This window comes from Brassica rapa, chromosome A02 (genome assembly GCF_000309985.2).
Source record: "Brassica rapa cultivar Chiifu-401-42 chromosome A02, CAAS_Brap_v3.01, whole genome shotgun sequence".
Lineage (NCBI taxonomy): Eukaryota > Viridiplantae > Streptophyta > Magnoliopsida > Brassicales > Brassicaceae > Brassica > Brassica rapa.
Genome location: NC_024796.2, coordinates 22,326,671 through 22,339,798, shown reverse-complemented (window position 1 = coordinate 22,339,798; position 13,128 = coordinate 22,326,671). Strand labels below are relative to the sequence as shown.

Here is a 13,128-nt window from a genome sequence, read left to right as displayed (position 1 = left end):
CATAACAGAGATTCTTAGGCCAGCTTGACAAAAAAAGAAAATTAATTCCGTGCCACAAAGACGACAGATATCACAAATGGACGAAAAGAGATTAAATCCGATACAAATTGGAAAAGCAAATCCTATAATAAAAATTCATAGAATGATACGCAAGAGAGAAGAGAGAGATAACATATGACATACAACTGTGTATGGGTAATGAATCTCTTTTTGTCACTACAAATATAACAAAAAAACAAGTGAAATACATGTGTATATATATAAGTTTTATTTAAATGGTGAATATTAGAAGAAAAAGCATGTTCTTGATCTTTTGGTCCTCAATGGCTTTATCTTCTTCTTTGCCTTTGGAGGCCTCAACGCTACCCGGATCGCTGTATCAAACACTGCCTTCACATTCTATTACATTTTGACAAAGGAAAAAAAACTTTTGAGCTTACGTAATTTACTCTATTTATTTCAACCTAATGTTAAATATCTGAATATACTCATATAAAATTATATACCTGCTGGGTTTTGGAGCTGCATTCTAAGTACTTGATGGCTCCAATCATCTTTCTTAATTCCTCTCCCTGTTACTCGAATTCATTAATAATATTACACTCTCAGTTATGACTTCGTAACATATAGACATATATATTTTTCTTTATAAGGATACCTGGGCAGTTGTTATTGAAGCTGCTCCTGGATGATCTTTCAAGAACTGTTTGTCATCCCTCAAATCTGTATTTTACATTTATCCCACCAACAAAATATACTTTACTGATTAAAGATTAGATAAACTAAAGGAAATTTATAATGTATAAAACCTAACTGGGCTATTGCTTATAAGCCACATTAATAACCCTAGTGGGCTATCAGTTACGGCCTTAGTATTTTCCTGCTATCTTGGTGCAGTATATGTTTATAAGCTACATAAACAAGAAACTGTAGAAATGAAAAAGAATATGCAGAATATATTGGAATAAGTAAATTAAAAACCAAGGATACATAGGTACAACCGTACAAGCCTATAGAACAGATCAGATGATGAATATTTAACATACTTTTTTCATTATAATTTATTTTTTATTAGAATTGAAAAAGGATATAAATAGAAGTTGACAAAAAGGATATAAATAGAAATCATTTTTATTTTGTAAGAAATTAATTTCACAATAAAAGCAAACATTAAAACTATTGCATGGTTATGAAATGTTTCGTTTTATGATTGACAGACTTATTTAAGCACATGTTAATAAATACTCTTAGAAACCAATAAGAGTATAAGACCATATCTGATGACTCTACTTTTTACTTTAAAATAGATTAATTTTTATAATAAAATTGAGTTATATTCCAATGATACTATATTTTAAAGTGAAAAATAGAATAATGAACAAAAAATAAATAACTTACTCTATATATAGAATAAACTTATTTTTTACTCTATTATAGAATGAAGAATATATTACAATTGAAATATTTTTACTCTAAACTCTACTTTATATTGAAAAATAAAATGGGTTTCGAGATGTCCTAAAGGGAAAACGTTTTATTACCTAACTTGGTTCCGACAAGTACAATCGGGATGCTAGACGCATAATGTTTCAGCTCCGGAAGCCACTATTAATCAATAAGTTAATATAATTAATCTCGACAACAAATAAAACTGTTCTATTATCATTTTCAAAAATCATATGCAAATTTTAAAAGCTACCTTTTTGTAAATGTTCTCGTAACTGGCCTTGCTAATTAGGGAAAATGACAATAAAAACACATCTGCTCCTCTGTAACTCAAAGGCCGAAGCCTGTTATAATCTTCCTGCCCTAATAATTCCACATTGATACTAATTACCAAAACTAATATTCATTTTTTTTAGCAAATTTTTTTTGAGCAAAAATAATAATCATATTTATCAATTTTAATACAAAATAACTATTTACCAGCGGTATCCCACAGACCGAGGTTGACAGTACTTCCATCAACCACCACATTCGCACTGAAATTGTCAAAAACTGTCGGAACGTAATCCTGTGATAAATTATATATAAAATAATTTATATCCCAAACATATAAGTACATAGGAACGATGCTAATTTTAAGGAAATGGATAGAAAAAATACAATAGTTTAGCTTTGGTTTCGGATATATTTACATTCCCTTCTACTTAATTCTGTAAAAAAAATATAATTATACATCAAGATTGTTTTCTTTGGTACGTCAACATAAAAACAAAGACATGGTATGAGAATACTCTTCATGAATATGTACCAGCAGTAATTAGCATAAAAATGTGGAATTCGTAAAAGCCAGTAAAAATCTTCAAGAGACTAACATAAAAATTATAACATCAGATTGAAAGTATATATGGGAACAACAAATTGTTAAAAATAAAAAATAAATTATTTACCGTAGGAAAAGTATTGCTGGTATATGAAATCAGCATACAAGTCTTCCCCACAGCTCCATCTCCGACCGTCACACACTTGATGAATCTCGCTGTGCTCATTTTCTTTTCTTCTAGCTTCAATTTCTTTTATTTCTCTGTTTATGAATTAGGTGTGTTTTTGGTTTTTATGTTCAGAAGAGAAGAGAAGTGGTGGTTCTTAAGAAGCCTTTTGTGATGATTATAGTTGTTTATTGGTGAAGAGGACGACTCTGATTATTGTTAATTATTATTTGCTTATTGGTAAAGGAAGAAATTTTAAGCAAAACGTACCAAAATAACCGAACTAATACCGAATCAAGGAGCTTTGTAGATAAAATGGTTTTATATATCCTCAAATAAAGTAAACAAAGTAAACCAAACAAACTCTAACAGTAGACACATAATCTTCATAAGTTTCAAATGTATCAAGATTACAGTTTTAAATAGTTAAATGATATTATTATATAATTTATTCATTTTTTTATCTGATTTTTGGAACCAAATGAACAAACTTAATCAGAATGACTTTCAATGGAATCAAACCAGGAAAAAACGAAAAGAACTAAAGAATATATAATTTTCTAAATTTATATATATATATACATATATATATATATATATATATATATAAAAAAACTAATGAACTAGAATGATGAGGAATTGAGTATTTCTTTTACTTCAAGTGCAAGATCTTGTCGTCAGCGAAAGTGATATGTAGCCATTTGTGTTGGTTGTGAGTGGATTTTTATGTGTTGGAGAAGGAACTCTCACCTTACTTTCTATAAGTCTTAATTTTAATAAAAATATTTTGTATCTACGTTTATGTTTGTCTTACTTGATCAGATATTAACAACTTTGGATATTGATAGGATTGACTTAAATATTACGATTTGGATTATATTTAAACCGTGTACAAAAAACTTTACATTCAGTTATATATATATATATATATATATATATATTAAGATCTTGTGTTCTAATAATTTTACTTCTTTTTCTTCGTACCCAGACGGAAGTACTTTGTTTTTTTTTTTGCTAAAATTTGGTGCATATATTATAAAGGAGGCAAAAGCATACATAATGTGAGAATATTACAATGCTCTAGTGGATAAAGTTAGTAAATTCATTCTGAGCCCCACATGGTTCTTGGTCTCGAGAGAGAGTAGCCCAAAGAAAAACATGGGCTTAGGAGCTTTTGCAGTAGAAGAAATAAAGCCCAGAATCAAAATATTCGTTGTCTTCCTCAATGAAGTAATCGAAAGGTCTCACGGTAGAGAGAACCAGAGTTGCATGCAGGCACTCGATTCCATTGGGTCAGTTTCACGGAGCGATGAGATACGGTTTTGACGGTGGAGGAGATGGTTGAGAATATAGCTTCCTGCGACTTGAAGTGAGATCGGTGGAGCCTATTGTTGCGCTCACGCCATAGTTCATGAATCAGCGTTTGCCAGGATAGGATTGTGAGATAGCGCAACCGGTTATCACCAGTGTAACGGATCAGACCTTGCAAAGTATCATCCCAATCGTCTGAGATAATGGCAAACTGAAGTTTCGCAGCAAGGTTTCTCCAAATTCCAGAGGAGAAGGAGCAACAGAAATAAATGTGATTTCTGCTCTCTGGAAGTAGGTTACACAGAAGACAGAGAGGATCCGTCTGCAATCCCCAAGACAGTAACCTATCACGAGTGGGGCACCTATTGAGTACAAACATCCAAGTAAGTGTCTTACACTTTGGAATTCCTTTTTTCAGCCAAACCACATGATGCCACGGAACCAAAGGCTTTGATTCCCTTATGTAGTTGTAGACTTTAGCTGACACGAATTTGTTGTTGGTTGCAGGAGTGGTACCCAGTCTGCTCCATTCCGGCATGTCCTCATGTTCTGAGAGAGATACAGTTGATAGAAAAATCTGGACTTGCTCCATCTCCTGAGATCTTGCCGGACCTATATCCCAAGTTTCTCCAACCCACAGCGAAGCTAGAGATGAAGAGAGGGGAATACCATACTGTCTCGGTCCATTATGACCAACAAATATATATGTATATGGTATATCTAAAAATTTGTTGAAATTTGTTGAAAGTACTTTGTTGAAATTTTAATTACGGGCATACATCAAATATATATGTATATGGTATATCTAAAAATTTATTTATTTTTACGCCTACAGATTAGACGTATGCTTGTGATTTTATGTAAATCATCTATTCCTAAACAAAGACCAGAGGCGGATCCACACGTTGGTGCTAGGGGGTGTCTAACTGACACATGTGAAATATGATTATCTCCTATATATTAATAGTAGAACATTACAACATGTATTCGTAGTTACATGTCATCATTAAAACGATTATTAGAATTTTTAGAAAAATAAGTTGTTTCATATAAATATATATTATATTTTTTATTAAACTAACTATCAAATTGATTAGTAATATACAATAAAATATTCTCAATTATTTCTTTAAATAAAATCTTTTCACTTTTTTGTTTAATTTTATATTATTAAAAGAAATTAATCAATCACATTAAGCATATAATAAAAAAAATTAGATTTTTTCTTATATGTTATATTTTGAATTTTTAAAAACGATTATAAATTACTAAAAATAGTAAAAATCTCACACTAAAATTTTTGTGATCAATGATTTAATTGTTTTTGTTCAATCAAGATAAAAATGATCATAAATCATATGAATATGACGTCTCATTAATAAATATTCATATTATATATATATATATATATTAATATCATTAAAATTAAATTATATACTATAAAATATGTTAAATTAAATTTTCATTGAAAAGTTATTGAGATATTACTATTTTAATTTTGAAATTCGTATTAAAAGTTTTCACATTAAAACTTTCGTGATTAACATATTAATTTTTTGTTACAACAAATACAAAAATGTTAATAAAATTATATGAGTAGGAAGTGTCAATAATAAATATTTATATAAAAATATACTATATATATGTCAATATAACTAAAGTTTAATTATATACCATATAATTTAAATAAAATGATTGTTTTGACTTATTTACCAAAAACATGATTGTAAAAAAACAAAAGGTATTGGTTTTGATTTATGTGCTTACTATAATGTATATACTGTTATGTATACAAATTATTTTTTAAATAGGTGGTTTCTAATATGTTTTTGATCCTGACAATCCAAGAAATACACTTCTTCAAATCGAAGTGATTTTTCGAAGTATTTTTTTGGAACTATATATATATATTTCATTCAGACAAAATTATTTTGTCTTGATTTTTGTTCCTAAAAAGCTTTTAATAAATTATCATGACAAGATTTCAATCACCTCCTTTTGAGTTTGTTTGAAGAATGAGATATTTGATCATTTGTCTAATATATATTTCTTCCTAATATCCTATCTAGCTATTATAATTTTAAGAATGATAGATTTGAAAAATTTATTATAAATTAATGGTTTATCATTTAATAAATTAAACAATTCTTAGGTATACACATATTTTACATATAATAGAATAGTAAAGTATTATATATTTTTATCGGTATACTCTTAAGTAACTAAAAATCAAAAGCGTAGATTAATAAAATAAGTAATTTTTTTTGTTGTTCCAGAATTAAATGATTTTTTTATATTCCGAATCTGCACTTATATTATATAACAGCTTGATATAATTGATTTGAACACTAACCTGTGAATAGAGTTTACCGGTGATTTTTTTCAAAAATTTGATTCTTAGATATGTATCTGGAGTGGAAGTAATTTTTACAAATGTCTATCATTTTAAATTGACACTTATGTAATTCACCGAATTCACAAAAGAAGTAAAAAAAATAAAAAATTCATATCAGTAAAACAGAAACGAGAACGAAAGCACAATTTTAAAGTGGTAAAAAATGAAATCTCTTATAGAGAGTCAATAATAAAGAAATCGAGAGCATAAAACCTAATCTTCTTTCGTCATCTTACAATCGATGTTGTTTATCTGCTTTTAGTGATTTGTGTCAGGCGCAAAAATTAATTTTCTTTTGTGCATATGAAGTCTTAAAAATAATTAAACTGAGCTTCAATTCGTTTAACTCTTCAACAATGATGATACATTTAAGATACCAAAAATTATATTCGTCATTTTACAATCAATAAAGGTTGTAGTGTTGCAAAATGTTAAAACTATTTAATGAACAAACATTAATATAAAAAATTACTCTGCGCATGCGCGGGTTATCATCTAGTTCTTTATTTGATTTAATGCGGAACAAATTTATACTATATATCTCTGTAATAAAAGGAATGAGAAGAAATAGAAAAGAAAAAAATATTCTTTATGAATGGTAAAATTTGTTAGGAATATTAAGGAATTGATATTACGTGTATACACACACTACCACAATCGAATGGTATGTCAATCTAGCACTTTAGGATCAAATCGACAGAGACCAATGGTTACACTTTATCTTTATGGGATCAATATAAAGCTAAAACAATAAGGAGGTTTCAAGACTAAGGTATCAAAACAAGCAAGCAACAGATTGGTTTAAAGTTTTCAAATGATTAAGAATTTTAGCCTAGGGTGGGTTGATCGGGTGTTAAACAAGCGTGAACCAAACAATTATTTAAGTTCAATTTAGCACTAGCCTAGAACTCGGATCACTTAAGATAGATCAGCCCACTGTCGTGGTGCTTCACCTTTTGTCAATCGATATCAGTACGTAAACTGTTTTTTGGACTGAGACGCGATGACAAACAGTAAGATCAAGTCCGATATGTTCACAAAACACCCTAACATCTACTTTCACTAGTTAGGGATGCAATGCTCATTCGTTCAATGTCTATCAACCTATAACAATTTTGATGAATAGATTAAAACTGTGAAAAGATGCTAAATGACCAGTTTAACACAAGCAGTAAGTGTTGCAATAAATGAAAACAATCAATTTATAACTTATTCATGTTTAGCCCACAGATCAAACACCCTAGACTAAGCAAGTTGACTACTCAGCCATGAAGCAAGAAAACACATAGATTGAAACTGAATAATACATCACTGCAATTATAAAAGAAATAGAGTAGGGTTCAGGGGGTTCTTCGCTAAGGCGAGAGAAATATCTTTCTCCTATCACAAAGTATGAACTCGCAAATGGAACTCTAGGGTCTGGTTTCTTCTTCAAAAACTAGCGTCAAAATAAATTGAAAGAGAAAAAAAAAGATATATGGAAACCACATGCGGCTAGGAGAAAAATATGGGATGATTAGGGCAAATCCCAAAATAACTTGTAGTTTTCTTAAAAATCTATGTCGCTGGAACAGTCACTCGGGTGCTCCGCTCGATCGGGAACAGCCATCAGACTCTTATGCGTGAAAATCACCAAATTGCAATCTTTTATTCTAACTGGTCCATCTTCCATCCAAAGCAACTCCAGACCTGAAGTGACTCGAAAAAGACTAGGAAAACTCGATAAAGACTTGAGAACCAATCAGAAAACATATATACAAGATGTCAAAAACACCATATATCAGGAAAAATTGTTCATTTTCATTCATTAGTCACCATTCATAGCCTTAACTATTTTAGAGCATCAACATTGGCCGAGCCTCTCACAGTAATGAAAATATTAATATTTAGTTATGCAACTATTTTTCATTTTTCCTTTAAATAATTAAACTAATAGAAAAATGACATGTGTAGAGTTTGTTTCTCAAACATGCATAAAAGTATCTCAATAAAAAGACTCTCTATCATCTCTCTCTTACTTGTAAACTAATTTTCTTTAGTTTAATTGTTTGAAATCATGGGAGAGACTCCCACTAATGGTTCTCTTAGACTATATAAAATGGTTTTTGTGGGAACCGAAATTCGCACCGTCGATTTCCGTAATCGGAGGAAAGTCAAGAAACCCTAACTTTCTCTGAGGTCCCGGATTCTCTGCAGGAGCCAACGACAAGTGACCAAATGAATGCAGAAAATATGAAAAGATAGCAAAACGAATTTATAGAAAAGGTAGATCTAATTTCAAATCTGCGTAAAAGCGTTGGGATCATTACAATAGATTATAAAAGCTTCGGCCGCAATAGCTGTCAGCGAATTACCTAGTTCTAGCAACCTGAAACTTTAAACCTAGTTGAGTCACAGCTCGATAACAGAAGACGAAAAATATACGAAAAAGGTTTTGATTGATTTCGGACTGAACCTTATGAAAGGCTGCCTACGTACCCCTTTCGAGGATCAAACCGAAGATAGTTTGATTGAAAGAGTAGAACAAGAGATCGACTCGCCTTAGCTAGTTCGTCTAGTAATCGAGTGCTAGTCATAGAAACAAAACATGTCGAGAATAATACCTAACGTTTCTAAGTGCAGAGAGTTCTAAGAGTAAAAAGAATTGTGTATTTGCCTCTTCAACCTCGACGTCCTTATATACTCCTCCTAGAGGCGCTTTGCTCTTTCCCTTTCTGCCATTGGTCGAGTTTATCGCTTCGCAGAAATATTCCATTTTCCTTCGATCTTCATGTTTATCTTTGGGAACTTCACATTTATCCTCCGAACTGGACATTTATCTTCTCCTGCAGAATAAAAGATAAACCGTCATAACCATTGGGCTTGAGTGGGCCTTTAGCCGCGTTATGGACCCTTTCGGGCCATTTTCCGACTTAAGCATTTTTACGATTTATCGAAAGAGCGCTTCCGAAACGACGTCGATTCCGAAGAAAGTTCGAATTTCTCGTATAGTGGAGGCAGTTCAAGGTGTTTAGTTAACCATTTCCATTTTATACGATCAATTCAGATTACATACGAGACAACGAGTTCTTGCGGTTTTTAAATCGTAAAGTTCCAATTGTGATTACGACTGAGATGAAACAAAAGCAAGTTTGATTCGATCTCGAAGGAGAGAGCTACGAGGACGGGATGAAGATAGATTAGTTGATCCAAATCGCCGAACGGGCGAGTTAGACTGCTTGCTCGGTCCAACTCGCCTGTGCGGCAAGATTTCTCGTATAATTTTGATTTTTATATGAAACAAGCTTTATAAATCCGGAAATGGTTTCAAGACTTTGGCTAATCGCCGAGTTTCAGTTTGATATTTGTACATGTTTTCTATACGCATGATTGCGACAAGAAATGTTGTATAGTCTTTGAGATTATGTTCATGATCATCTGGATATCTTGCTAGCGTTTAGATTATCGTTAGACTTCTAGATTGTCGTTTGCCTTTTTGGGACGATTTTAGTGTGGCATCGTATTGCCTAAATATTTTTCTGCCTATTGCTGCGACAGTTTGCTTTGACAAAAGCGATTTCTTGATGACGAGGAAAAAGTTTTTGAAGTTTGGGAGTATACGAGTATAGTATACGTATCTACTTCCCTTTTTTTACGAAAAAACTGGTTGAACCGATACTTTGAATGGTTATGTACGTTTCTTATTGATACTTTGAAGGGTTATGTACGTTTCTTATTCTGAGGATTGGAATGATCGACAATACGGGTCGATTTAAAGATGATTTTGGGACTGTGATTTGGTTGTTTTCAGGCTGACGACTTGGAATGTGTCGGTTTTAAGAAAATTGCTAGAAATAAATCGGTTTTAATGTAGATCATCTCTTTTGGCGAGTAATCCCACAGATGGAGGATTGGAATGATCGACAATACGGGTCGATTTAAAGATGATTTTGGGACTGTGATTTGGTTGTTTTCAGGCTGACGACTTGGAATGTGTCGGTTTTAAGAAAATTGCTAGAAATAAATCGGTTTTAATGTAGATCATCTCTTTTGGCGAGTAATCCCACAGATGGAGGATCTTCAATTTGCGTGGATACTATGGTATATTCGGAAAGGAAGGAATGATTAAGTTTTTAGTAATTTGGATATGGATCCTCGAGATACGCTCAAATTGGCAGAAACAAAATCAACACTCTGGGCTGAGGCACAAATACCAAAGGAAAACAAGAGAGTATTACCAGTCGAGCTTACAACCCTTCCTTCGATCCCAAGAAGATGGTGTTTCACAGATGGCTCTTGGAAGGAGAATGATATCTTCTCAGGACAAGGTTGGCTAAGCACCTTAGAAGATTTTTTTGTTGGGCTGTTGGGGGCGACGAATGTTCGGGCTTGTCTAACTCCTCTGCATGCGGAGATAGAAGATTTTTTATATTGGCAATGGAATGTATGAAAAATTTACGTCAATTTCAGGTTACGTTTCAATGAATTGTTCTCAATTGGTGAAGATGGTTTCGGAACCAGAAGAATGACTAGCTTTTGCAAATTATTTGGAAGATATCAAGACCCTGAGAGAAAGTTTCATTAGATCAGAGATTATCTATGTACCAAGGAAGCAAAATTCAAAGGCGGATAGTCTAGCACGCAGTGTTAGAAAACAACTGTCTTTCGTCGTTCACATGGATCAGGATCTCCCGGAGTGGTTCACAGAGTCAATATGAGTCTGTATTTGCTGACAAAAAAAAATGAAACAAGATTCTGTCCCGCCCTTGGAAAGGGCGGGATTAATTGTGATTGCAAAAATATACTTAATAAAAATTAGAATTTTATGTACTTTTGTATTTATATATAATTTATTTTTTTATTTAGTTATATAATTTATTTTAATTATTATTGGATATAACCCATAAAACTATTTGAGATATAATCCAAAATTATAAAAATATTAGAGACATTTGGAATATTTATTGTGTTTCACCCAAATATTCAAACCAAAGTAGTTTTTGTTAAATTTAGATATTTGGTATTAATTTTTTTGATGTCATTTGTTATTTTTAAATATTAAAGATGAGGGCACCATGGCTATTCATCGACTTTTCACTGCTGCCGTTTCTGTTCAAACTCAATCCGACGATGATTTCAAGGTTTTCGAAACGATCAAAACTAACTTAATCTCCAAATAAGGGAGAGATATCGTAAATCCGATTGTATTAGATCCTAATTTAAAGGCAAACCAGAAAGTGTAGTTTAGTACTTTGGAACAACCATGAAGGAAGAGAACCAAGAACAAATAAAAAACCAGAGATATATATGATCTCATTCAGAAAACAGAAGTCAGATTGGATTAATTCGACAGACTAAGCACATCTAAAATCAGTGAATAGAATGAAATCCCTAAAAGTCAATTAAAAAGATGAAATCGCTAAAAGTCATTTAAAAAAGATGAAATCGCTTAACATGACATGATTCGGATGAGAAGCAACACAACAAATATTGAAATCTAATGTTAAAAATGGAAGTTCTTTCTCAAAGAATTGATGTGAGAGAAGAGAAAGAAGTTATGTAAGTGGTTTATAATTGTATACAAAAATTAAGATATGATTGTCCAAAACCAAAAGACTATAATGCCTTTAATGAAGGGCAAAAAATCCTTTGAAAACACGATGGCAAAATAAGTAATATTCCAGGTAAGAGTAGAGACAATTGTTAGCAATGATCATGTTTTAATTATATTGATTATAGTAGAAAAAATGAGTTTTTTTCTGTGTCCAAATCAAATGAAACAAGTCTCTATTTATAGAATATGAAAAATAATTAATTTTGATATAAAAACAATTTTTCTAAAATAAAATTTTAAGCGATAATTGATCTCAAATAATTGAGAAGAAAAAACAAATCAAAGATTTCACTGGCTAATGGTTTAGTGACACATGACTTTTAGGGGGACCATTTTACCTCATCTTCTGCGATTCAACAATGTTGAATTTTTCAACCATAATGAATATAGTTGGATTCAATCTCCTTTTCAATATACCATTGCACTTTTTTACTATTCAATTAAAAGATTCAATAAGCCATTATAAGATTATGCACAATGGTTCTCTTTATTCAACAGCATCTTTTTAACATTTTAAAATCCACATCACATTTTCTTTTCCACGTAATTATCTAATATTTAATTTTTAAAACATTTATGTGTCCAAATTAATTGAACCAAGTCTCTATTTATAGAGCATAAAAATCATGAATTATGATGTAAATAACTTTAAAAAAGAAGAAATATTAACTACAACATATTTTATTTGAAACAAATAGGATGAAAAAATATTACTAAACTCAACAACCAACTAGAAATTAAAAATTATATTGATGTTTCAAAGAAATAGAATTTCCAACTCTTCACTTTCCTTTTGAAAGCGTGAAAGACACATATTGAGTTTAATTGGTCCATATCTTTTACATGGATCTCACTTTCATGTTTTCAGTTAGTTGAATAGATTCAACAAGAATTAATCCACGTTTTTTTCTTTCAACATTACCATTGTAACCATTTAACATTTGGAAAAAAAAATTCAACTAGTCCATTGCACATAATCTAAATAGTCTTAGAACATATTTATGAAGTAATCCCTTTTTGCTTGTTAACTACTTTATCTTCCTCTCTATTTTTCGGTAAGTATAGAGTGGGGTTTAAGATGTTCTTAGGTACTTAAAGAACAATAACTTGGTTCAAGCCTTTTTTTCTGTTGTACCATCTTACATATGTTCGAACCCATTCTCTGCACCACTTTCCTTTTATTTCAATGATTTTGGGTCAAAATTCCAGTTTGAGTCCGAAGCCCAGTTTTCAACATATAAGACATTGTCCAACCTATAATTTTTATCTAAATACCAAAATATGTTATTTTCCCCATATTTGTATATTCCTTAAAACCTGTTCTCTTTTCTCTTTTTTTTTAATGACAGTAAATAATGTCAGTAACTGATTAAGAGTTAAACGTTTTATTTATTGTA

At 31.2% G+C, this 13,128-nt stretch overlaps 2 protein-coding genes and 1 long non-coding RNA gene across 3 annotated transcripts; 1 reads left to right on the top strand and 2 right to left on the bottom strand.

Moving 5' to 3' along the window:
* Positions 1–87: 87 nt before the first annotated feature.
* On the bottom strand, positions 88–3,221 carry LOC103853673 (rac-like GTP-binding protein ARAC2). Its single transcript, XM_009130584.3, has 7 exons — positions 2,394–3,221; positions 1,927–2,014; positions 1,700–1,809; positions 1,542–1,605; positions 659–723; positions 507–572; positions 88–399 (listed from the first exon to the last, which is right to left on the bottom strand). The coding sequence occupies exons 1-7, from the start codon at positions 2,490–2,492 to the stop codon at positions 286–288; spliced, it is 606 nt and encodes a 201-aa protein (XP_009128832.1). The 5' UTR covers positions 2,493–3,221; the 3' UTR covers positions 88–285.
* A 433-nt stretch (positions 3,222–3,654) lies between these two features.
* On the bottom strand, positions 3,655–4,281 carry LOC117131997. The gene has a single exon (XM_033285277.1). It carries the CDS (start codon positions 4,279–4,281, stop codon positions 3,655–3,657), a length of 627 nt encoding a protein of 208 aa, XP_033141168.1.
* Positions 4,282–5,048: 767 nt separating this feature from the next.
* On the top strand, positions 5,049–11,992 carry LOC117131737. The gene is made up of 2 exons (XR_004454967.1): positions 5,049–9,629; positions 9,717–11,992. It is a non-coding gene; the product is annotated as an uncharacterized LOC117131737 (long non-coding RNA).
* The last annotated feature ends 1,136 nt before the right edge of the window (positions 11,993–13,128 follow it).

Bases quoted from the DNA above. Each gene is read 5' to 3' on its own strand.
- LOC117131997 (XM_033285277.1), bottom strand. From the start codon at position 4,281: ATGCCGGAATGGAGCAGACTGGGTACCACTCCTGCAACCAACAACAAA.
- LOC103853673 (XM_009130584.3), bottom strand. From the start codon at position 2,492: ATGAGCACAGCGAGATTCATCAAGTGTGTGACGGTCGGAGATGGAGCT. The intron at 2,015-2,393 runs GTAAATAATTTA...AATTTATCACAG, and splicing joins CCAGCAATACTTTTCCTACG to GATTACGTTCCGACAGTTTT. The intron at 400-506 runs GTATATAATTTT...AAAATGTAATAG, and splicing joins GCAGCTCCAAAACCCAGCAG to AATGTGAAGGCAGTGTTTGA.